The sequence below is a fragment of the Haliaeetus leucocephalus genome, unplaced genomic scaffold, assembly GCF_000737465.1.
Source record: "Haliaeetus leucocephalus isolate CR32 unplaced genomic scaffold, Haliaeetus_leucocephalus-4.0 Scaffold587, whole genome shotgun sequence".
In the NCBI taxonomy this organism is placed as follows: domain Eukaryota; kingdom Metazoa; phylum Chordata; class Aves; order Accipitriformes; family Accipitridae; genus Haliaeetus; species Haliaeetus leucocephalus.
The window spans coordinates 5,522,028-5,544,395 of record NW_010973023.1 but is presented as its reverse complement, the minus strand read 5'-3'; the positions used below and the strand labels follow the sequence as shown (position 1 = coordinate 5,544,395).

At 41.3% G+C, this 22,368-nt stretch overlaps 2 protein-coding genes across 3 annotated transcripts; one reads left to right on the top strand and one right to left on the bottom strand.

The window, feature by feature from the left end:
* Positions 1-6,681: 6,681 nt before the first annotated feature.
* On the bottom strand, positions 6,682-13,663 carry ACOT13 (acyl-CoA thioesterase 13). 2 transcript variants are annotated; one of them, XM_010577944.1, is made up of 4 exons: positions 13,563-13,641; positions 13,285-13,389; positions 10,038-10,222; positions 6,682-7,838 (listed from the first exon to the last, which is right to left on the bottom strand). In XM_010577944.1, the coding sequence occupies exons 3-4, from the start codon at positions 10,220-10,222 to the stop codon at positions 7,682-7,684; spliced, it is 342 nt and encodes a 113-aa protein (XP_010576246.1). In that variant the 5' UTR covers positions 13,285-13,389; positions 13,563-13,641; the 3' UTR covers positions 6,682-7,681. The 2 variants fall into 2 exon arrangements, with proteins under 2 accessions (XP_010576246.1, XP_010576245.1); XM_010577943.1 differs by lacking the exon at positions 13,285-13,389 and having other exon boundaries at positions 13,563-13,663.
* Positions 13,664-13,745: 82 nt separating this feature from the next.
* On the top strand, positions 13,746-21,548 carry TDP2 (tyrosyl-DNA phosphodiesterase 2). Its single transcript, XM_010578006.1, has 7 exons — positions 13,746-13,949; positions 14,062-14,153; positions 16,935-17,102; positions 18,443-18,534; positions 19,585-19,703; positions 20,084-20,254; positions 21,087-21,548. Exons 1-7 carry the CDS (start codon positions 13,746-13,748, stop codon positions 21,366-21,368), a joined length of 1,128 nt encoding a protein of 375 aa, XP_010576308.1. The 3' UTR covers positions 21,369-21,548.
* Positions 21,549-22,368: the final 820 nt, after the last annotated feature.

Sequence of the window (22,368 nt, the reverse complement as noted above, 5' to 3'; positions counted from 1 at the left end):
GCAACTTCACATTAGTAAATGCCTTAAGTTACAAAGAAATATGTTGAAAATGCTGCTCTACAGAATGCCAAGACTTTCTAGAATATTTAGTAACCACCATACCTGCTAATAGTACTTAAAATTTCCCAGCTTTAAGTGCCCCTTCAAATGGCCTGTAAGACATAATACCAAGTGTCAACATGAAGCTTGAGAGACATTTTGTAGGATCTTGAACGCTTGTTTCATGAGTTTGGATTTTGTTTCCTCAGTGCAATCCCTTTGTTTCTTCTTAATTTGTTGTTTTGGACATCATCTTGCAGCAGAGAGAGTATGTCCATGGTTATCTTGGTTAGCAAAGCAAATGACTTAGTTCTTGCATTAGGAGTTTTGGTTTTCTTCATTCTGATTTCTCGTAGAAGAAGCCTCAAGATGTTAGCCTGAGTGGCTGCATACAATGCTTTTTTAAATGTTAGCAATGGTATGATCCTTAACTTTAATTCTCTGTATTAGGGAGGGAACAACCTCTTCAGTTTAATGGCTTTTTTAGTTTTGTGTGGGATGCACAGGCTACTTACTTGTTCTTTGTGACAGTGATCCCAGAGTTAAATAATACTTTGCTTTCTTGGGAGAACATGGTTGTATAATAATTTTGTTAAATGTGGTCTATTCTACCCAGCTAACAAACGTTACACTTTTGCTGTGCTATCAGGTTGAGTTGATAGCTATCTGTATTGTGTAAGTTGTGGAAGAAAGATAAAGGGGAACAATAGGCTTCAGAGCATGAGAATCTCGGGGAGTGTATGAGAGTTTGTTCTGAAATCATTTGGCATCTTTGAAAGGTGTCTCTTTCTCCACCTAAACAGGATGACTTTTGAGGGAAAAGATTAAACTTGAAATTGTCCCACTCCTCCTCAATGGAGCTTCTAGTTCAATCTCGGAATATTCTTCTGTTAAGTTACTTCAGCAAAATGCCCTCCAGAAGTGAATGGAAGCTGTTCACAATATCCAGCTTTTGGTTTCAGGCCCTCTTTATATCACCTTAGTGGCTTTTTGGTAGGCTTTCTTAACTTCAGAGTGTAGGTTTTATTTCAGAAAACTAATGTTTACAAAGCAGAGTTTGTGACTGTGTAAACCTTATTAGTTTGTTCAGTGAAGCTGTTTGTAAATACAAAAAGGCCTCTTTTTATAGGAGAAGAATTTTCGTTACTACCTGCTGTCAGCTGTTCGTGTGGCTTCTTTGGATATGCTAATACCAAGGATTGAAATACGCTCAATATCTTGCCTGAATATGGCAGTTTTACCAGGCTATTGTTTGAGGATTTGTCATGTGAACTTGGCAAGTGTGAATGGGGCCGGGATAAATGTGGAGGCAGCAAAATGAAGTAGAGAGAGGCCCATTCAATCTCTTGCATCTAAATGAAGTGTCTGGTGAAGGGAAGCTTGTGTCAGGTGCTTCCCAGATGATGAGGAGAAACTTAAGTGTCATTGCCTATACATGGCTGCATAGTTTCCCTTCACACTTCAAGCTTCTTCAGCTGCACAAGTGTTAACAAAAATATGGCAAGATGGACAGAACAGCTTGTACAAGCATTGTACAAATGTAATAGGCCTGTAGCTAGTTGGCAGTTGATGCCCTTTGTCACATCTGTCTCAAACAAAGCATAAATTGCTTCTCGAAAGCTATTCCATTCCACTAAAATTGCTGTGCTAAGCGATACATCAAGTACTAGAAACACATTGGGATTATTCAGTGTTTCTCTTTAAAAAAAGAAAAAAATGGCTACTCAAAGTAGAAACTTAATCTTGGTGCATTGAAAGCTTTAGATCAAGGTACTGATCTCTTGCTACAAGTTGATTTTTTTTGCATAGCAGAAGGTTAAGCCTATGAGGAACAAAGCTGGTGGAAAGATGGTAACTTTGCCAGTTTAAATTTTCTAGACCTCTTAAAAAATTAAATCCCTGAAAGATCTACTTGATCTGTATTTGCAAAATACAAAACAAGCAGAGGATCAGTTTTCACTACGTGTAAGTGCTCTGGTCCTTGCGAATATCCACATCTTTTTGTTGACACATTAAGGCATGATGTATTAGTTTTAAAATCCCTTTAAAACCCCATACAAGTGCCATGAAATCCTGCTCCTTGTACATACTTCCAGCTTGTGAGGTCTACAGGTGTCCTTCCCTGCCTGTTTCTGTTTTGCTGCCGGGAGAATGCTGGATTTTCTTGTACTTGTCATGTGCTGAGTCATTAGGTGACTTGCAGTTAATGAACACCCATCTCATGTTAAATCTGGATCTCTGGGGGTTGAACAGTAAAAATGGTCACTTAAGGGTTTTTTGCTCCTTAAGTGTGAGATTATTCTAGTGGACTGCTACAGGCTTCATTTAAGGTTATGTTAAGGTTCCTGCCACTAGGATGACAGTTGTTAAAGTCAAGAATTGCTAGACTACATTTACTAAGCAGAGACACATGTGGTGTGAGTTTACTTAGTTGCTGTTTTACTTTATTGACCTGGAGAAGCTTCTTCCATTTTTAGTTTTGTGGTTAGCAGCAGGAAAATCAGAAGTTGTATAAGCCTACAGATTCTGGAACAGCTTTCCGGAATGAAGTAATGAGATAAAGGGTTTTAATAGTGTTTTACAAAAGGGAAAAAAAGTTTAGCATGGCTGTTTGAGGCATGGGACTAGCGAGTGGTGTTTATTCTAGAATTCCTTTTGAGGAATTTTTCATTTTGGTAATCTTTACATATAAATCACTCTTTCCCAAACCATAAGGCCAGTATTACTACTTGTCCCTTATTATCATTAGCACACAAAAAGGACATTTCTGTGTATAGGTTTGGCCTTCGTTTGCACCTGTACTACTTGGTGCCATGTGGGTGTTGTGAGAGCAAGGCCTCAGCTTGTAGGTGTCTTCTGTACATGTTAGGCTACTTCACTGCAGGAGCTCAGCATGACTGTGAGTTAAAAAGCTCAGAGTGAGCAAGTGAGCCTCTACACTGCAACTGGAAGGTCCCTTAGCTCTTTCCCTGCTGTAGCGCACAGGGGCTGTGTGCTTTGCATTAGTTTGGTGTTTAGATCTTCCCTGTTGCGGTGTTCTTGGAGTACAGATGAACTCTCTCCTGTCAGAAATAGGAGGAGGAAACTGCAGTTCCACCTACGGTAGGAGATGCTGCGCTTTCTGGTTTGTGCACTGCAGGTGGGGGCTCACAAGGCTGACTACAGTGCTGATGCTGTGGAGGGGTGCATCACCTCTACAGGTTAACTGAAGCAAGCTCAGTGATAAGCAGCATTTCTGTTCTGCATGGCTGACTGAAATGCTTTTTAGGGCTGAAGATATCTATGACCTAGTTCTGCTTGGAAGGGATTTACATATGGAAAGGTCCCTTAATATGAGCACAATTAGTGTATGCTAGAGCACACACTCTACAAGCTGCTTTCCTGGACTCTTGAAATCTGTTCGAGCAGCTGCTGCTTTTAAGCAAAAGAAATCAAAGATCCAGATTCTTACTGCAGTGGTACAGCCCCAGGTACTGTTTTGGTGAACAACAGTAGTTTGGTGTTTTTTCTGGAGGACAGCCAATGTGTCTTGTTTGATTAGAGCTTGCAGGTAATTTACTCTGGTTTAGGTGAGAGCTGTATATGCTGCAGTGTCCCACAATCATGGCAGCTTGGGACCAGGGGATCTGGTCACCACAGTCGTTCAGTGAATGCATTGCAGAATCACAAAGGTAATAACTGTCACTGTGTCATTTCTGAACTCTTAAGTAGCAAAATAGGAATCAAAATACTTTTTTCTTCATTCCTTTGGACAGTGAGGTTTTGAGGTTTCTTTCTACTGGCTAAATGGTTTCTGCAGATAGAGGATTCTAAAATGGTTGGTTAGTGATAAAACGCAGTTGGAAATTCTTCCGTACGCCCTGGCAGTGGCTCGGAGCCAGTCAATGAAGCTGAACAGAATTGAACTGCTGTTCAGAACAGTTACTTAACAGCCTAATTCCCCCCCCCGCCCCCATCCCCTTTAGGTGGCAATGCTTGCCAGTTTGAGAATTGTAAACCAACTAGTTTGTAATTAAATTGGCAGAGTAACCTGGGTGAAGCAGCTCAGCCAGGAGACCCCTGTGACAGGTGGCTCAACCTGAAAGAGTAACAAGGAGTCCTGATAGTTTAACGCCTGTTTCAGCAGTGATGTCCTTCCTTACCCTCTCCTCCCCACTGTTTTATCGCTGACAAGTTGCCTCTTCCCGAGAGCTGGAATCCTTAATGACTAAATCCCTTCTCACGGCACCTTAATCTGTGATCGGTATTTGCCCTGATTAGTATCTGGACTCAAATGCCAGTGGGAACGATTCTGTTCTGATTCCTCATTTTCTCAAGGGATCTGTAATGCACAATTCTACCACTGTGCAAATGCCTGGGTGTCAGTCTGAATGCGTTCCTGCAATAGCAGTAACATGAAAACAGCATGAAAGTCTTGGCTGACCAATATTGGCACGAAGTGGGAAGCTGCAGTTACTTTCACTGATAGAAACAAACTGTTCCACAACATGTCACGTACTGCTACATGTGGCACTCTGTAAGGACAGACCTTTAGACATCAAGGAGTATGGTGTAGGTGTTTGGTATGTTTAAAAAAAAAGACTAGAAAAAAGAAACCCCAAGCAGCACAATATGGGAACGACAGTCTCATTTGCAGCTGTAAGATATGGAGCTTACAGATGCCTGTCGGTTATTGGATATGTAATCTGGTGTACTACCAAGACTCAAGATGATCTCATCAGGTCACTTTATTTGCTTGCTTGTAAGGGAATTATACGTAAATCTGCAGTGATGGAACCAGGTCAGCCCCACAGGAGATGTTTGTTCTGATGCCAGGTGGAACCATGTACCATTTGTCCTTATTATGGTAATTTTCTTCCATTATTTCCTTTGAGATTCAGCTGAGGTAAGATAACAGATTTTTCAACATGTAGGTTAGGGTGAAGTTAGTAACGAACGCTTCCAAATATTAAGTCTGATGTTTGACAGTTTATTCCCAAAGCCAAGCAAGCTCAACTGCGACAATTCCTTCTAAGATCATCTCAAAGCCTAAGTTAGTTGTGAAATAAATTAAGAGTTACACATGCTGCTGCTGGTGGAGGGATAACAGACAAGGTTGTCTTAAAATAATCAGTTTAATGAACCACTTCAAAATAACTGGCCTGCGTATTAATGATGTCCCTCTTATTAATTGGGCAGCACTAAAATACTGTGGTGAATAGTCTGTTACAAGGGAGCAGAGAATTCACTTGTTACGTCAGGGAGGGTTTTTTTTTTTTCCATTTCCCTCTCGGTCTGCAACAGTCCTTGCCAGGCTCGAACGGGAACAGGAGGATACTGTTGTTTCTGGTGTTGAGGTTTGCCACTCTTAATTTGCCTGGATGCTTTTCAGTTGTAATTATGTAGATACGATGAATGCTAAGTGATAGAATGAGACCAGTTAACTATAGTAGGTTCCTGACGCAGCCAGCTTTGATTGAGGGAAGTCATGTTAAGTTGCAGTGGGACAGTTACACAGAGTTGTGCCAGCACGCAGAGCTGAGAGTGTTCCCAATTTTTGGCATGTATTGAATTTGGCACCTCCTTCATTCTCACCCTCTGCCTTTTTACTTCAGATAATAGTTGAAATCACACTCGTGTTCCAGTGAAGGGGGGTGGGTTTATAGTAGTTGGGGGAGCAGTTTTAATCCTCACTTCTTTTTCCTCACAGTCTACTACATGGGTGACCTCTGGAAGTAAAGGGGTAAACTTAAGAATGAGAAAAAAAGATGACTGGAGATGCCAGAACATGTTAATAGGAAGACAACCAGAACAGAATTGCTAAACCCACTAGGTGTGTCCGCATGCTATGGTGGATTCTTTCTGTCTGCTCATGCCAGTAACTGCAGAGGAGCTGGAGATGCTTAAGACTCAGTAGAGCTCCAGGCAGAGGAAGCTGTAAAGTGAGAATTTAATGCAGTGATGCATATAGTTCTGCTGAGCAAAGATGTAAACAAAAAAGGTTGCTCCTGTAATACGTATCTTCACAGAACTGCTTTAGCAAAGCATTGTGTTTCTATAAGTGAGATTCAGGGATGATTCTGAGCATGAGTGCAAGTACTGGGGAAAAAATAATTACGAACGTACTGTGGAAGAGAGGATGCTACTATTAAAACTTCAACTAGCCACAGGCATGTAAGCCATGTATGCTTCTGAGACAGTCTCACAGAAAAAGCTTTTGTTGAGAATGTATATAGCACAAACAACTGTTCTAAACTTGCAGCAAAAATACATGCTGATAGCCTGAGCCCACTGTAGGTTTGTTGGTTTTGTTTTTTTTTTTTTAGAAAACTTCTACTGAAGGGTAAATTATCAGCTATATCACTTGTTTGAAAGTAATTTTGGAAAGATTGCTGATGTATTAGTAAACTTGTTCAACTTCATATTGAAAATCAGTCTGCATGAACAGGTCACTTAACTCATTGGAAATTATTTATTTAGGTTTAGGAATGCACAACAAAAGCCCTAACTGCACATTTAATGACAAAATTCAAATCACTGAAAACAACGAGTCAACTCCCATGAGAAAAAGAATTAGGCATGCCCTTTACTAATGTAGATTAACTTTTTCCAATCTCCCGCTAGAGAAGAAAAACTAAGGTCATGGTTTACGTAAACTTGCATCAGTTTTTTTTTTTTTACAGTGTGATAGCCTTGCCAAGCATCATGTGTCATCAGTTTGGAGAAAGCAGTTAAACCTGTCCCCAACAGTGCATGAGGAGACAAGTCTTCAGCTGATGAAAAGCAGCTTAACTCTACCACATTCAACCCAAGTCAGACAATCTACAGCCTTAGCCTGACGAAAGGCTCACCAAATTTATTCTGATACATCTTTAACTCTCAGCTGATGATTTTTAAACAAATATAGCCAGAACTTCAGGTAGGTAGAGGTGAAAAGCCCTGATGATGTAAGTAAGTGCATTGTCACATTCAGGAATCGCAGGGAGATAATGAAAACTCAGGTGAACTTGCGTACAAGGGTTCCACTGCACCCTCTCTCAGCCACTCCATGCTGGCAAGCTTTTACTCAGTGCAAAGAGATTACAAAACTATTAAATAATCTTTAAAAAGATAGTTTCAGAAAACTTTATTGAATACTTTTGAATGTTACAGTAAATCACATTTTGTATTAGCCTGCTTTACGCTTTCAAACCAGTTTCACACTATGTTATAGGAAGTCTGTATGACCATCTTACAGAACAAGCAGTTTAGTTTGTGAGCGTGTATAGTGTTGTTTGAACGTGACTGTGACAGGCCTGAAGACAGGGTTGCTTTGTCACATGATGACACCACAGGCAAAGAAAACAGAGATCTCTTAGAACACTGTCATGCTGGTAAACCATATGGCTTGTACAAAGGCTCTTCCCTTCTGCTATCTTGACCAAAAAAAGCCAGATGCATCCCCATGCTATCATGTTGTTCGTCCCAAAATAGGCACTAATTTTAGGCTTGTAGCAATTTTGGTGGTAATTAAGAAATTCGTTCGTTATGGGAGTGAGATAAATTCATTTTATATAGACTATCACAACTTTGTGCAGATGATGTCTTATTGCATAAATGAGAAAATCATTCTGTATAGGATTCTTAAGCCCAACATTATTATTTTTAAAATTACTTTCTTATATTAATTTCCTAGATACTTTGTATGTCTACCTTGTGCAATTAACTTTCCTGTTGCCTTATTTGTTAAATCCACACTGGCAAATGCAATATTTCTTCCTTGCTTCAAAATCTGAGCTGTAATCAGTATCTCTTCTCCAATCTTTGCAGCAGAAGTGTATCTTTAATGAAGAACAAAATGAACAGGTAAGAGGCTGTACAGAGCACAAATCCAATAATATTCCTGCATTTTAGGTTATCATGAAGGGAGTTAGCAAATGTGAGTAATAAAGACACATCTAACACTTGCTTGCAAATCCCCACTTCTTAAAGTCCTTGAGTTCCTCTGCGTACTGCAGTGGTAATTCACTATAAGAGTTCTCTGAGAAAATGGAGGACAGAAAGAAACCCATTGGCTTGGTTCTGAGGAACAGTCCATTTTGGAACACAAGCAATTAGGTATCAAAGACCTCAGCTACAAGTTCAGCTACAAGTCCTATTCCAGCCACTGCTGGCTCCCTAAAGCCTTTCTAAACCAGTCTGGCTGGTTCAGCTGCAAAATGTCTCTGTTACAAAGGCTCCAGAAGGTCATTTCTGTATAGAACCTCAGCATAGGTTAACTGCTTCCCATACCCTGGTCAGAGAAGAATCATGGAAATCTGGGAGGCCTCCAAACTTCCCAGGTTTAATGCTGTTTCCGTTCATTAGATAACTCTCTGGTTTTATTTACATGAGTAGGAGGGTGTGCTTTTAAAACACACTCTCCAGGGAACAGGAAGAAATTCCCCCACAAAAAACCTGGGAAGAATTAGGAGGAACATGATCCAACCATGATCTGAGGTAAGGGAACAATATTCAAATGTTAGAATTACAGAGGAGAATGTATAATTACTGGATATAAATCTTACTGAGAAAAATTTCATCAAGCAGTCCATTTTTATACATGACACCATGTCAAAAGGACGTCAGTAACGCCTAATGCTGATGTAGCACAAGTCCCATTAGTTGACAGGGGGCAGGGTTTCAGACTTGTTTTGTTCTCAGAGGCTGCTGCTGATCCTCTTGTGATTAAAAAAAAAAAAAGTTTCTCTGTTCTTTCCATTACCGAAATAGTTTCCTCATGCCAATTTTTTAAAAAGTTCCTTCCGAAAAAGGAAGAAGTTGTATGATACTAGTATTTGACATCCAGTATCACTTGTTCAATAAAAGCAGTAGTCTGGGTTAAACAAAGCTATTAATATTGCTTCACATAACATTTCCTAAAGGTTATGCTATGCAATCATTTTGGATCACCTCTGGAGAGAGAACTTTCTTACTATTTTAGCCCTTATGTAATTGGCTAGGCATACTTGACAGTGTAAATAATTCAGGTTTTAGCCTCTTGCTATACTACTGTAGGGAGAAAAACATAATCATAGGAGAATTTCAGGTTTTCATTTCCAGTAGTTTCCTAGTTATCACAGTGGTAGTATAAAGCTTAAATAGATGCTCCAGTCCCACTCCTCAGTGGAGAAATCGGAAGGTGCTGGGCGGGGGGGGAAAGGAGGGAACCTGGTAAAGATATAGATCACTCCCCCCACACTTTTAGAGCTTTTTTTTTTTTTTTTAAGACAGTTTTGATGAGGGTTTACTTTTCCAAGATTTTTAATGCTCTGTGTTAGTTATTCCAAGTAGGATTACTTTAGTTCCAATCAATCATAATCTCTTCATTAAAAGTAATGAATCAAAGTTGACAAGCTATAATAGCATGATCAAAGAAGGTTTCAGAACAACTTTTTCTTTTTTTTTTTTAAAGACACTGTGCTTTAAATTTGCATTACAGGAAGAACTATTCTAAGTATAAAACTACCTTTAAATGACCTAGAACAAAGCAATCTTCCTCCACTGAGAAATTCTGATTCAATCTGTAATTCACCCTCTATATAAGCATACAACAGACCTGAACTGTTTCCTGGTTTAATATTTTTCCTGTTCTAACATTTTTTGGACTAATACTAAAAAAGGGTTTATAAAAAGCTGCTTACCCTAGATCTTGGTGTTTAAGGACACACTCTGACACATCTTCGCAAGTGAAGACAGAAGTTGAGCCAATTTCATAAGACTAAAATTTACTACATATCAATATCCCTTTACATTCTATGAACGAATGGGAACTGTCTCTTAAACGTGTGTAGCAAATAAAAGCTTAAGTCAGTCCAACTCGAATTTTGCAATCAAATGGCAATATCCCCAAATACAGTCCCCCCTTAATTTATCAAGACAAGAGTTCTGAAACCAAAGAGGTGAGTACTACAGCATAGAAACAAAGTACAATGGAACCAATACCGTATTAGGGGAAGAGAAGTTAGTATGTTCTGGTAAACATGGTGGATGATACCTACGTGATGTTCATGTCCACACTGACCCCAGGCACTGCTCTTTCTGTGTTCAGCAACGCTGTTGTTGACACCACATCCACAAGTGTGGCTGTCAAGCCTCCATGTAAGGTGCCACCTCTGTTTGTATGCTCCTCCTCTACTTTCATTTCACAAACAACTTTTCCAGGAGTTGCAGACAGAAGTTTCATCTGTATGACCAAAAAAGGAATAAACAGCTTACTGACAATAGTACCAACACTGAATACTGCCCTGAATCAAATGGAAAGTAAATCTTGTTTAATTCTGGACTCATGAGACAAATTAAAAGATGGAAAATACAGGAATTCAACTGTCACATTAGGTATTTCCATAAATTTTGAGCAGAAGATTGTTGCCTTAGAAAAAATTGTATTTCTACTGCAGATAAATATTTAAACTGACAGCTTAACAAAACTTCAATACTTGCTATGCTCTCAGGAATTGCTTAGGAGACAACATTCTTCAGTCTTCCTTTTGCTTTAATCTGTAACTGAGAAGCCAGATTAGAGGAAACACAAAACTGCTCTATCTGTGCGTACCATAGCTGTGAAAGTGTATTTGTTAGCTCACAAAATGGAAACGAGACTGACAGTAATTCATTAATCATTATACTAGAGCAATCTCAGTAAAAATCAGTATTTTGAAATGAGCACTGGAAATGCTAATCAGATAGGCCTCCCTGAACTGAAATTCATATTCCTTGGTAGAAGTATCCAAGACTGTATCACACTGTATTACAGCATCGTGATTTGCATATACACTTTTATTCCAGCCCATGGGTGTTAAATAGAAAATTACAGTACATCTATGGTACCATGCTTCCCCCTGTAGCCAACGCAAGAAGCTGGATTTTTGAGACCAAGAAGTTACTGCAATTCAGTCTTTTAAAATCTTTTTTTCAAGTTTCTTCAGTTAGTAGCACTATATTCAAAATCTGAAAGCAGGTGCAAAACTGGGGTAAGTTCAGCATATATATTTACACCTACAACTAAGACTCTGAAGTACCTTTAGACTGTCACAAGTGAAATGTGGGCATAATATTTATTATAATTCCTACTAATTTTCTAATTTTTTTAGAAAGTTTTTTTTTTAACTTATATGTTTCCATACCGTATCAGCTGAGTTGACTTAAATCTTTTTAATCTTAGAAGGAATTAAGATTGAAGTGTCTCCAGTTTCACTATTCCTTATTTATAATGCAGTGTAAGAGCTCAGTTTCAGCCCATGCCCCTTTCTGATAGGCCAAATTTTATCCAAATTTTGCAGAGAAACGATACTAAGATAAATGATGATGTAGTACTGTCGTGGTTTAACCCCAGCCAGCAACTAAGTATACCACGCAGCCACTTGCTCACTTCGCCCCCACCCTGTGGGATGGGGGAGAGAATTAGGGGGGGAAACAAAAAAGTAAAACTTGTGGGTTGAGATAAGAACAGTTTAATAGGACAGAAAGGAAGAAAATAATAATAACAATAATAAAATGACAACAACAACAATAATAAAAGGATCGGAATATACAAAACAAGTGATGTACAATGCAATTGCTAACCACTTGCTGACCGATGCCCAGTTAGTTCCTGAGCAGCGATCCACCCCACACCCACCCCGGCCAACTCCCCCCAGTTTATATACTGGGCATGACGTCACATGGTATGGAATACCCCTTTGGCCAGTCTGGGTCAGCTGTCCTGGCTGTGTCCCCTCCCAATTTCTTGTGCCCCTCCAGCCTTCTTGCTGGCTAGGCATGAGAAGCTGAAAAATCCTTGACTTGGCATAAACACTGCTTAGCACCACTTGAAAACATCGGTGTGTTATCAACATTCTTCTCATACTGAATCCAAAACACAGCACTATACCAGTTACTGGAAAGAAAATTAACTCTATCCCAGCCAAAACAGGGACAAGTACACAGTCTGTCTACAAACGGAAAAAGCTGCAATTAAGCAGAGGGGAAATCACTGAGCCAGTGTCCTAATATAGAAAATAGCACCTTGATCAATGAAAATCCCGAGTCCTAAACCAGGCATGCTGTGCTGTACTGACTGGAGGCCTAAGTTTCTGACAGAATTTCTAATGAGGACTTCACGGACGCTTGACACTGGGAGCAGATGGCTTCCACTACTGTCAGGGAGTGCTCCAATCCATCAGCCAGGAGAGGAAGGCATCTCATTTCATTTGTCATTGCTCTGATCTGGCACTAGCTGCCTGCTCTCCTTGACGAAAACGGTTCAGTATTTGAACACTTCCAGGACTTCCACAGGTAGAGCTGTGTTTGTACTTCTCACAGCCCTTCTGTGCCTGTCCTCCCACGCGTCTGCCTCCGTGAACAGTATGCTGCTTCGGCTTCCAACCACTACTGCGATGCTCTACTTCTTTGGAGAAGGGGCTTTCAAACCCACAGTCGTTAAGCCCTACATAGATACCACACTGGAATTAAACCAGAAACTAAGTCTGATGCTGGAACTGAAAAGTTTCACACTAAAATCTGTCTTTTCCAGAACAGGAAAAAACTTGACTCATATTTAGTTATGGTAAGAAAGGCTTCAGGTGTCTCCCAGAAAAACAGCAGATACTTTAAATTCAAACAAAACTGTACTTTGATATTATGATTATGTTCACAGCAGCATAATTTTAAGAGGAGATTGCAGAAGAAGCCTAGAAGTATTCCAGAGCAAGGCAGGAAGCCTGTCTCCCACGGCTCACTTCCAGCCAGTTACCTTTATGAGCTGAAACACTACATTGGCTCTCCATTTAGTAGGATTTTAAGGTAGAGGGAAGTTACTACAGTGAAGAGGTGACTAAGAACTAATTAGACTCTATAAATAAGTGAACTTCTTAAACTTAAAGCTCTATACTTTTTCTATACAAGACCAAAACGTCTTGGGGAAACAAGAGAGTATAAGAGTTGCTTTACAAATAGTTACTTTCTATTAAATGTATCGGATCGTGGAACTGTCAATGAAAGCACCGCTTCCAATATTACATTTGCTCGTGTAGGGTGCAAAACATACAGATTTTGACATGGTTGGTTTTCTTAGATATATTTGCTGCGTCACTCCGTATCACAGTTACACAAATAGAAATTAAATGGAGAATTCTAGCGTTGCGAAATCTAACGAGGACACTGAAACTGCTCCACAGGACCACCCTACACAGCAGCTACACGCTACAAAGCTGAAGACAACACGGCAACACCTCAATTCAACCTTTATTGATCCTGACGCAGCGTTACCTCAGAGCCGTACCAGCCAAACGCAGCTCTTTATACCAGCCCTCGTGTGGAAACCCACGGAGCACTGAGGCGCAGGAGACCGCGCCTGAGGACACGCACCTCAGCCTTTACCTCAGCCTTTCATTCCGAGAGAGTGAAAAAAAAGGGAAACCGGCTTTTTTTAAACGAGCAGCCCCGCCTGGCCGGCCGAACCGCCGTCTCTCCAGTCAGCGGCTGCCGCTAACGGCCAGCCGCCGGCGGGACGCCCGCCCGCCCTCTCCCCTGCGGCCCGCCCGTACCTTGCGGAGCACCCGGTCGAAGCCCTGCGACTCCACCATGTACTTCATGGCCTCCCTCAGGCTCTCCACCGTGAACCCCATATCGCCCTTCCCGCCGACGGCCGCCCGCGCCCCGGAACGGCAACCCCGGCGGGCGGAGCTCCCCGCCGCCTTCCGCCCGCAGCGCCCTGCGGCGGGGGAGCCATGGAGGAGGCGGCCGTGCCGGCGGAGGAGGGGGTGGATGAGGCGGCCCGGTGCCCTCCGGAGGCAGCGGATGAGGAGGAGGAGGAGGAAGAGTCACACCTGGCCAAGCGGAGGAAGGTGCTGTGCTCCGAGTTCGCCGCCATCACCAGCAGCGACGCGGCGGTGGCGCGCAGCTTCTTGGCCGGCAACGGCTGGCACATGCAGGTACGCCCGGCGGCGGGGGCGGGGGGCTGCCCCTTCCCCTTCTTCCCCTTCCCCTTCTTCCCCTTCCCCTTCTTCCCCTTCCCCTTCCCCGCCATCTGCCTCTGTGTTTCAGAGGGCCCTGAACGCCTATTTCGACCCGCCGTTGGAGAAGAAGGAGGAGGCGGCAGGCGGGCTGCCGCCGGCCTGCGCGGGGCCCGGGAGCTGGTAGGTGACCGCCGGGCCGGGGGGAGGTGACGGGAGGAGGCGGATCGGGGGCGAGGGGAGCGGTGCCTCTGCCCTCCTCCCCGCATGCGGGCCGGTTCCCCTCCGCTGGAAGGGGCGGGGGGCCCCCCCCGTGCCCCCCCCCCCCGCCTGCCAGGGGAGCAGCACTCGCTCTCTCCGCCTGACTTCGCGCCTCTGCTGATGTGTGGTGGGGCAGGTGGGTTCCGTTCTTCGCATTTCCACACTGGTTCTCCTCGTTTCCCGAGGCTGCCCCCTTCGAGGGGAATCGCCCGCTCCTCTTGAGAGGCTGTCAGGCTTGCGGGCTGCACTTGCCCTCTGCAGATGCTTCAGCCGCCTTCCTCTGGGCTAGCAGGTAGTGAGCCTTTCGGGGAAGGGACAGAGTAATTTCCTTTTTATTGTCTTGTCTCGTGCAGCGATACATAGGCAGATTTTACTGTACACGCACACACATTTGTGTACATGTAAACTGTGTGTGTATGTCATGTACTAGATGTACGTGTGTTTGTATTTCTATAAATAAAATTGACATGCCTGTGCATACCTTGTTAAACGTACCTGTGGAGGTTAGGCTCTAAGATCTGGGTCTTGCATACACAGATCATCTCATGGCCTACCCATAGGGTATACCAAAGGTATTGAACTTTTACAGATCCTTGCCCTTCACAGTCCTGAGGGAAGCTTTTTGCCTATAGACCTATTTATTATAGGCTTGCATGTTATATAGAAGAGCCCTTATGATCTTTCTAGTTATGAGTAAGCTGTAGTTGATAACAGCGTACCTGGTTTTGCTTGATATGTGTGTATGAAAAAATGCAAGCCTACTGAACATTAGCGTTGGTCTCTAGGTAGTCCATGATGAGTCAGAATAGATCTGCATCAAATTGGCAGCACCTTTTTCTTTTCCAGCCTCTGTCTGTCTTTGCACTGTGGGCACTGTCTTGACCTGCTGTATGCAGGATGTGTTGGGAGGGAGGACTGTGTGGAGACCTCCCAGTCAGGGGAAGATCACTGCAGACCACACGGACTTTCATATTTCATCTCATAGTCCCTCAGGTTACAGTATAAATATAAAAAGTCAAAGTGGAAATATTGGAGACATAGACCACGTTATTTACCTACTTAAATATCACTTAGCTTCACCTCCTTTGTCTGCTTTTCTTTTTCTGTTCAGGTTAAATCTCATGTGCATGGTAGCGGAATCTTATGTTGTTTGTGCTGCACCAAGTACAAAACCAGTACAAAGTTCTAGGGAATAGATTTGTTTTGGTTCCAGGCTCTATTTTCATGTGTGCATACAAATTTTGTGTTTAAAAACAAAACTCTACTATCGCAACTTTGCCAAAGTACAGCTTGTATATATACAAGCTGTATATAGCTTTTGTATAGCTATAAGACTATAGCTAGTCTTAGCTATACTATTTAATGTATTTTGTTACAGACTTTCCCTTTACTCAAGGAATTTACATTGTATCAGTGTGGTGGTTTAACCCAGCTGGGCAGCTCAGCCCCACAAAGCCACTTATTCTCCCCCGTGAGATGGGGGAGAGAATCGGAAGGGGGAAAGTGAGAAAACCCATGGGTTGAGATAAAGACAGTTTAATAGGTAAAGCAGAAGCCACGCACACAAGCAAAGCAAAACGAGGAATTCATTCCCCACTTCCCACGGGCAGGCAGGTGTTCAGCCATCTCCAGGACAGCAGGGCTCCATCATGCCTAATGGTGACTTGGGAAGACAAATGCCATCGCTCCCAACGTCCCCCCTTCCTTCTTCTTCCCCCAGATTTATACGCTGAGCATGATGTCGTATGGCATGGAATATCCCTTTGGCCAGTTTGGGTCAGCTGTCCCGGCTGTGTCCCCTCCCAGCTCCTTGTGCCCCCCCAGCCTCCTCGCTGGTGGGGTGGGGTGGGGTGAGAAGCAGAACAGCCCTTGGCTCTGGGTGAGCACTGCTCAGGAACCACGAACACATCCCTGTGTTATCAGCACTGTTTTGGTCACAAGTCCAAAACACAGCACCATATGAGCTGCTATGAAGAAAAATAACTCCATCCCAGCCAAAACCAGTACAACCATGTGTTAGCAGGTAGAGTCTGGTTCTCTTTAGCAACACAGTCCCCAAACAGTTACTAGGCTTGGTACTCAAACTTTGATAAAGGCTAAGCAATACTGTCAAATCAACTGGGTAGACAGGCCTGGCCTGTGTTTTTGAGGTGGGATTTGGGGTGAATGTTCCCAAAGAAAAGGACCATCAGTTCGTCACAGAGTGAGTTTGCACATGTACGTACCCCAGGGATTTGGCAATTGGAAGAATCTCAGCTGTACTGCAAAGGTGGGCATATAAAAGCAAGTCCAGGCTGCAGTGCTTTGTGTCTAATGTGCTGGAAAATGTTTCAAAAACTAATATACACAGCCTGTCAATCTCATGGGGAAAGAGTTAAATTACTCAAGTGCTTTAGATTGCATTGGTCGCCATCTGATGAACTTAAATTGGAATAGTAAATGTTATCTTGTGTCTATAAGGAGGAGGAAAAAACACTTCATCTGTGTACTAAGGCTCTGTATGATTGAGGTCTGTATGTTTTAGTTACTGTGCTTTTAAGTTATGTTGAGATCAGTACATGTTAACTTATTTGTTGGGAAAGTTTTAGGTGGCTACCTGTAAGTTGTGATGGGTCTAGAACATTTTCCTTTAGAAGATAAGGGTGGTAATTGCAAGAAGAATAGTGTTATGCATGTTGACAAACGAGTAAACTCTCTCTTTAGTATTGACCTCACAGCAGATGCAACTACTAGTAATGCCGGTGTCAATAGTGCAGACTCGAGGCAACAAGAAGATGACAGCAGCTTCTCACTGATAACCTGGAACATTGCTGGGCTGGATCTAGGAAATCTAAAAGAACGAGTTAGAGGAATCTGTTCTTACCTGGCATTGTAAGTATAGCTTTATCTTTGTATTGTCATGTACCCAGCTTTAAAGGAAAAAGCAAACTTCTTGGTTTAGATATTTACAACTCTTCATGCCCAAATTGTCTTAATGTTGATGCAACAATACAATCACTTTATAAATCCTAAGTAGCTGAATAAAAGTTGATATACTGGTTGGAAGAGGTGTGAACCTATGCAGCATCCCAAAGGTTAAATATTTTGTGATGGCTACTTCAAAAAGCTTTTTTATAATGAACAATATTGTTCAAGTTGCAGTCATACATCAAGAGCATACTTCATACTTCCATCCTGTACATGAGAGAAGGGTAAAACTGCAAGAAACTTGTTTGTCTCATTCCAGTAGTATTGAATAACTTCACATTAGAGCAAACTTTGAAACAACAAAAAAGATTTTTTTAGTGGAATGTGAAAAGTGGCTCTCTTGCTGTTACTGTAACTTGTCTGTCAAAAAAGAAAATGTGCAAGGTAAGATGAAAGCAATAGAATCTGTGATTACCTTTTATAGTTCCACCAGTGGAAGCCTCCCATGAATATATTTATGAGCAATTTAACTATTACCTAAACTGATTTATCTTAACACAGTAACTTATCAGTGTAAATGAAACGATTTAAACAAGTGGTAATTTAAGTTTCTCTTGAAACAGCAGAAACTCCTTAACTAAATCAATTATCACTTGATTTTATTAATCTGTGGTGACAGTATTTTTCTTCTGTAAATAAGGCCTTTGGTTTGTCCTTCACCTGCACAGAGCAGGGCTATTCAGCAGTGTAGCAAAAATAGGGACAGCTGTAAAGTCATGTCAGCATTTTCAGGATTGCTGCCCCACATGAACTGTTAGTGATTGCACAGCTCTAAGAAATAAAAGAGCTTGTCATTGTTGAGACTGGAGAAAATGGATGGCAGGTTACCCACGGGGATCTGTTGTGAGGGAATGAGGTGGTGGTTGGAATGTCCTGGAGAACTTAGATGTTGCAGAACATGTTCCAAAGCTGCTTTGCAGTTGAATTCCTCGTGTATGTAGTATATGAAACCTGTGTAAATGTTTGCAAGATGAAGGTATAAGGAAGTCATGCATTTTATTACCATGTCAGTTCCACGTCCATAATAATAATTGTTTCGTCCCTTTTAACAATGGTGATGTGTCTACATGCTACTAAATATGATGGAGAGAGTTTTTTCCTTTTTTAAAAAAACAGATTGTTACAATATCTAGGAAGACGAGGACAAGGTGCAACTGAAGTTGCTGACCCTGTTCCCTTTGGCCTCAGTAGTTAATTTACTACCTTTCAGTAGTTAATTTAAAATCTTGTCTTGCCAATTTCAGATACAATCCAGATGTTGTGTTTTTACAAGAGGTCATCCCGCCACAGCTCTGTCTTCTACAGATGAGAGCAGGCAGTTACACTATTATTCCAGGTAAGAAATAACCCTCAGTTTCTAAAGACAGAAACCGGAAAAGTAAGTTCAGTTTTATTCTGTCTCCCTTGCCAAAATCTCAGGCTGTTTGTAGGACTGAAAAGAGTAAAGTGAAGAAGAAAGCACTTAAATTACTTTCTGTGTTTTGATATCAGGATATAGTTTGATGCAAATTATGCATGTAAAAAGCTTGCTTGCTTGGTGGTTTCATTTTTCTGCATTTTGAAAGACTGATAGCAAGGTGTCGTGGTTTAACCCCAGCCAGCAACTAAGCACCACGCAGCCGCTCACTCACTCGCCCCCATCCAGTGGGATGGGGGAGAAAATCGGGAAAAAGAAGTAGAACTCGTGGGTTGAGATAAGAATGGTTTAATAGAACAGAAAAGAAGAAACTAATAATGATAATGATAACACTAATAAAATGACAACAGTAGTAATAAAAGGATTGGAATTTACAAATGATGCGCAGGGCAATTGCTCACCCCCCGCCAACCGACACCCAGCCAGTCCCCGAGCAGCGATTCCCCTGCCCCCACTTCCCAGTTCCTAAACTAGATGGGACGTCCCATGGTATGGAATACACTGTTGGCCAGTTTGGGTCAGGTGCCCTGGTTGTGTCCTGTGCCAACTTCTTGTGACCCTCCAGCTTTCTCGCTGGCTGGGCATGAGAAGCTGAAAAATCCTTGACTAGTCTAAACACTACTGAGCAACAACTGAAAACATCAGTGTTATCAACATTCTTCGCATACTGAACTCAAAACACAGCACTGTACCAGCTACTAGGAAGACAGTTAACTATATCCCAGCTGAAACCAGGACACAAGGGTAGCCAGAAAAGTGCCATAGACAAGTCACTTCTTAAATATTTGCATTTAAAAAGCCTGAAAAATTCAGAGCGCAATTATGAAACATTTAACTAATGACTTTGTACGTATTACAAATTAACATGATTCTCCCAGATCATGGTAAAAAGGTCTCTTTCAGAACCTTAACTACTTTATAGCACAGCAGAAGACATCCTCGACCATTTCTTTCCCTGTTCCTCTTTAGGTAACGTAGATGGCTATTTCACTGTCATAATGTTGAAGAAACCAAGAGTGAAGCTACTGAAACATGAGATAATACCTTTTCCAACAACTTCCATGATGAGGAACCTTTTGGTTGTGCATGTGAGTAAGTCAGTATGTACTAAACAGCTGTATTTCTGCCTTCAAAACAAAAGATCCCAGGAAAGGCTGGACTGGCTTTACTCTACAACAATCTCAAACAGCAGAAAAACTTCTTGTCCAAACATACAAACCCAGTTGCATTTGATACTAACAAACCTAATTTTTTTCTGTAAGTTATTGCCCGTGCCTTGTTTTCAAGTCTCATAACCTCTGAAAACAAAACTAAAAGCCTGTCATCCTCCTGTAAGCCACTTTTCTTCAATGTAAAACTAATAATAACTAGAGGTCTGTCATTCAGTAATTTACTTTGTGATTAGATTTTTGTCTTTGAACTTCTTATCATGGTGTGGATAGTAACATTGCCTTTGTTTCATGCACAGGTAAGCATATCTGGTAATGAACTTTGCCTTATGACCTCTCATCTGGAAAGCACTAAAAATCACTCCAAGGAGCGTATGAAGCAACTGCAAATAATGTTAAACAAAATGCAGAAGGAGCCTGAGTCTACCACTGTTATATTTGGAGGGGATACAAACCTCAGAGACAGTGAGGTAAATAGAAATAAGTGACCTTGTTATTTTGAGAAGGTATTCTGACAAAATCTTCTGAGGCTTTTCTGTTTTTTGTGAGAAATGACCTGCCTAGGCAGAATAGGCATAAGCAACATTTATTCTTAAAAAGTGGAAGCATGACTAAGTAAAAGCTGTGGCATTGCTATGCGGAGGCTTTGTTATAGCTGAGGTGAGGTATATGAAAAGCTTCCCACCCTCCGCAATAACAAAATGCTTTATTGGCAATATTTATATCTGAGAAGATGCAGGGGTAGTCAATGGAGTTTCATTTTGAGAATTTTGAGAACTTGATCTTTATTTGCTCAACTCTCCAATTCTCAGAGTTAATGCTTGTAGAATCAATGAAAGAAGAGGGTGCTCTGGAGAAATCGATCTTGGGAGTTTAAAATTAATTCCCCATCGCGACATAATTAGAAATAATTTTTGGCTGCTGATATTAAAAGTGAAATTTGTGCATTATTACTAAAAGGTCAGTGTTTCATCTTTCCTTATCATGAAATTCCATTGCAGTGAAGTGGAACGACATTGTTTCAGAGGACATGGTGTTGACCCCCATACCTCAAAATTTCAGAGCTGAACGTTTATTTTGTAACATGTTTTGGATTTAGAAAGTACTACAGGAACTGGTCATTCTTTAGAGTATCCTGAGAAATACCACAATTTAGAAACATCTCCAATATCTTTGTTTTTGACAACTCATGTTTTGCAGGAAAAAGTGATATTGTGACAACTCAGTTCTGTTTTTGAAGGTAAAGTCTGAATTCAGCATCTTGTGGATTTCCCCCCCCCCCGCCCCGCCTTCTACTTTCAGGTTACTAAACTAGGTAACTTACCTAACAACATTATGGATATCTGGGAGTTTTTGGGTAAACCTCAACACTGCCGTTATACTTGGGACACCAACTCCAATACCAACCTGGATGCAGAGTACAAGTGCAAGATGAGGTTTGACCGCATTTACTTTCGGCCTGCAGCAGACGGGGGACATATTATTCCACGAAGTATGGACTTAATAGGATTGGAAAAACTAGACTGTGGCAGATTCCCTAGTGATCACTGGGGTCTTCTGTGTAACTTTGATGTGATACTATAAAAAAGAAAAAAAGGCTTGCATTGTTAGTTTTTAGGTGATCTGTTCTTGTTTTTACAAAATGTTACCCTCTCAGTTTAAGTAGGACGTATTTAAATTTTAAACCCTAATGCATTCTCTGCTCTTGACTTATGCTTGAATGGCTTCATTTCAAGCCAGAGTTCCCTTTTCCTCGTTGTATGCATCTGTAAAAATACTTATTTTTAACAATGGACACAAATACAAAAACAAATTCTAGTTTTAAAATGGGAGGAAAAACCTGTAATACAATTCATAAACATACTTGGTGGTTTAAAAGACACTTTTATTTTGGCATGTATTATAATTTCACTATAAATGCTGCTTTTTTTTATTTAAAGAATACTTCTATTATGCCTGCTTTGTTTCTTTTGTAACCATTTTCATCATCCTTTACAACTCTGTCTTTTGTAAGGTGTTTTGTATTAGCTTCTGAAGTTTGTGTTGTACATATGTATGCTTTCAGGCAAGACAATAAAGGAGCTGAGGACACAATGCCTAGATTCTCACAGAATAAGCGTTTCTTAAGAATTAAATCTAATATTGAACAGATTTAAGAACGATATGCCTTTTGTTTGACAAGAAAAGGATATAGGCAGATGCATGGAAGTTGTTCACTTGGGATGGTGTATACCTTACTTTGTATTTATTAACCTGGATATGATTTGCAGATTAAAACGCATTATCTTTCTAGTGAGCTTCTAGAAACAATGCTCTTATAAATTACTGTGCAAAGCCTAAGTAGCTCAAGGTCTCACTGACTTTGCAAAAGATCAAACAGGCTTTCTTACTCAAAGAACTGTGTAATCAGTCTCATACAACCTGTCTTTTTATAGATGTGCAAAGTACTAAGCTGATTTAAAAGGGAAAGTCTCCTAACTTTCTGACGTGAAGTTCAGTGCACAGGTATGGAGAGGAAGCACAGACAAGCGATGTCAGTGATGCAAAGAGAACACTGACAGCCTAAATTCCTTTACTTCTTTTT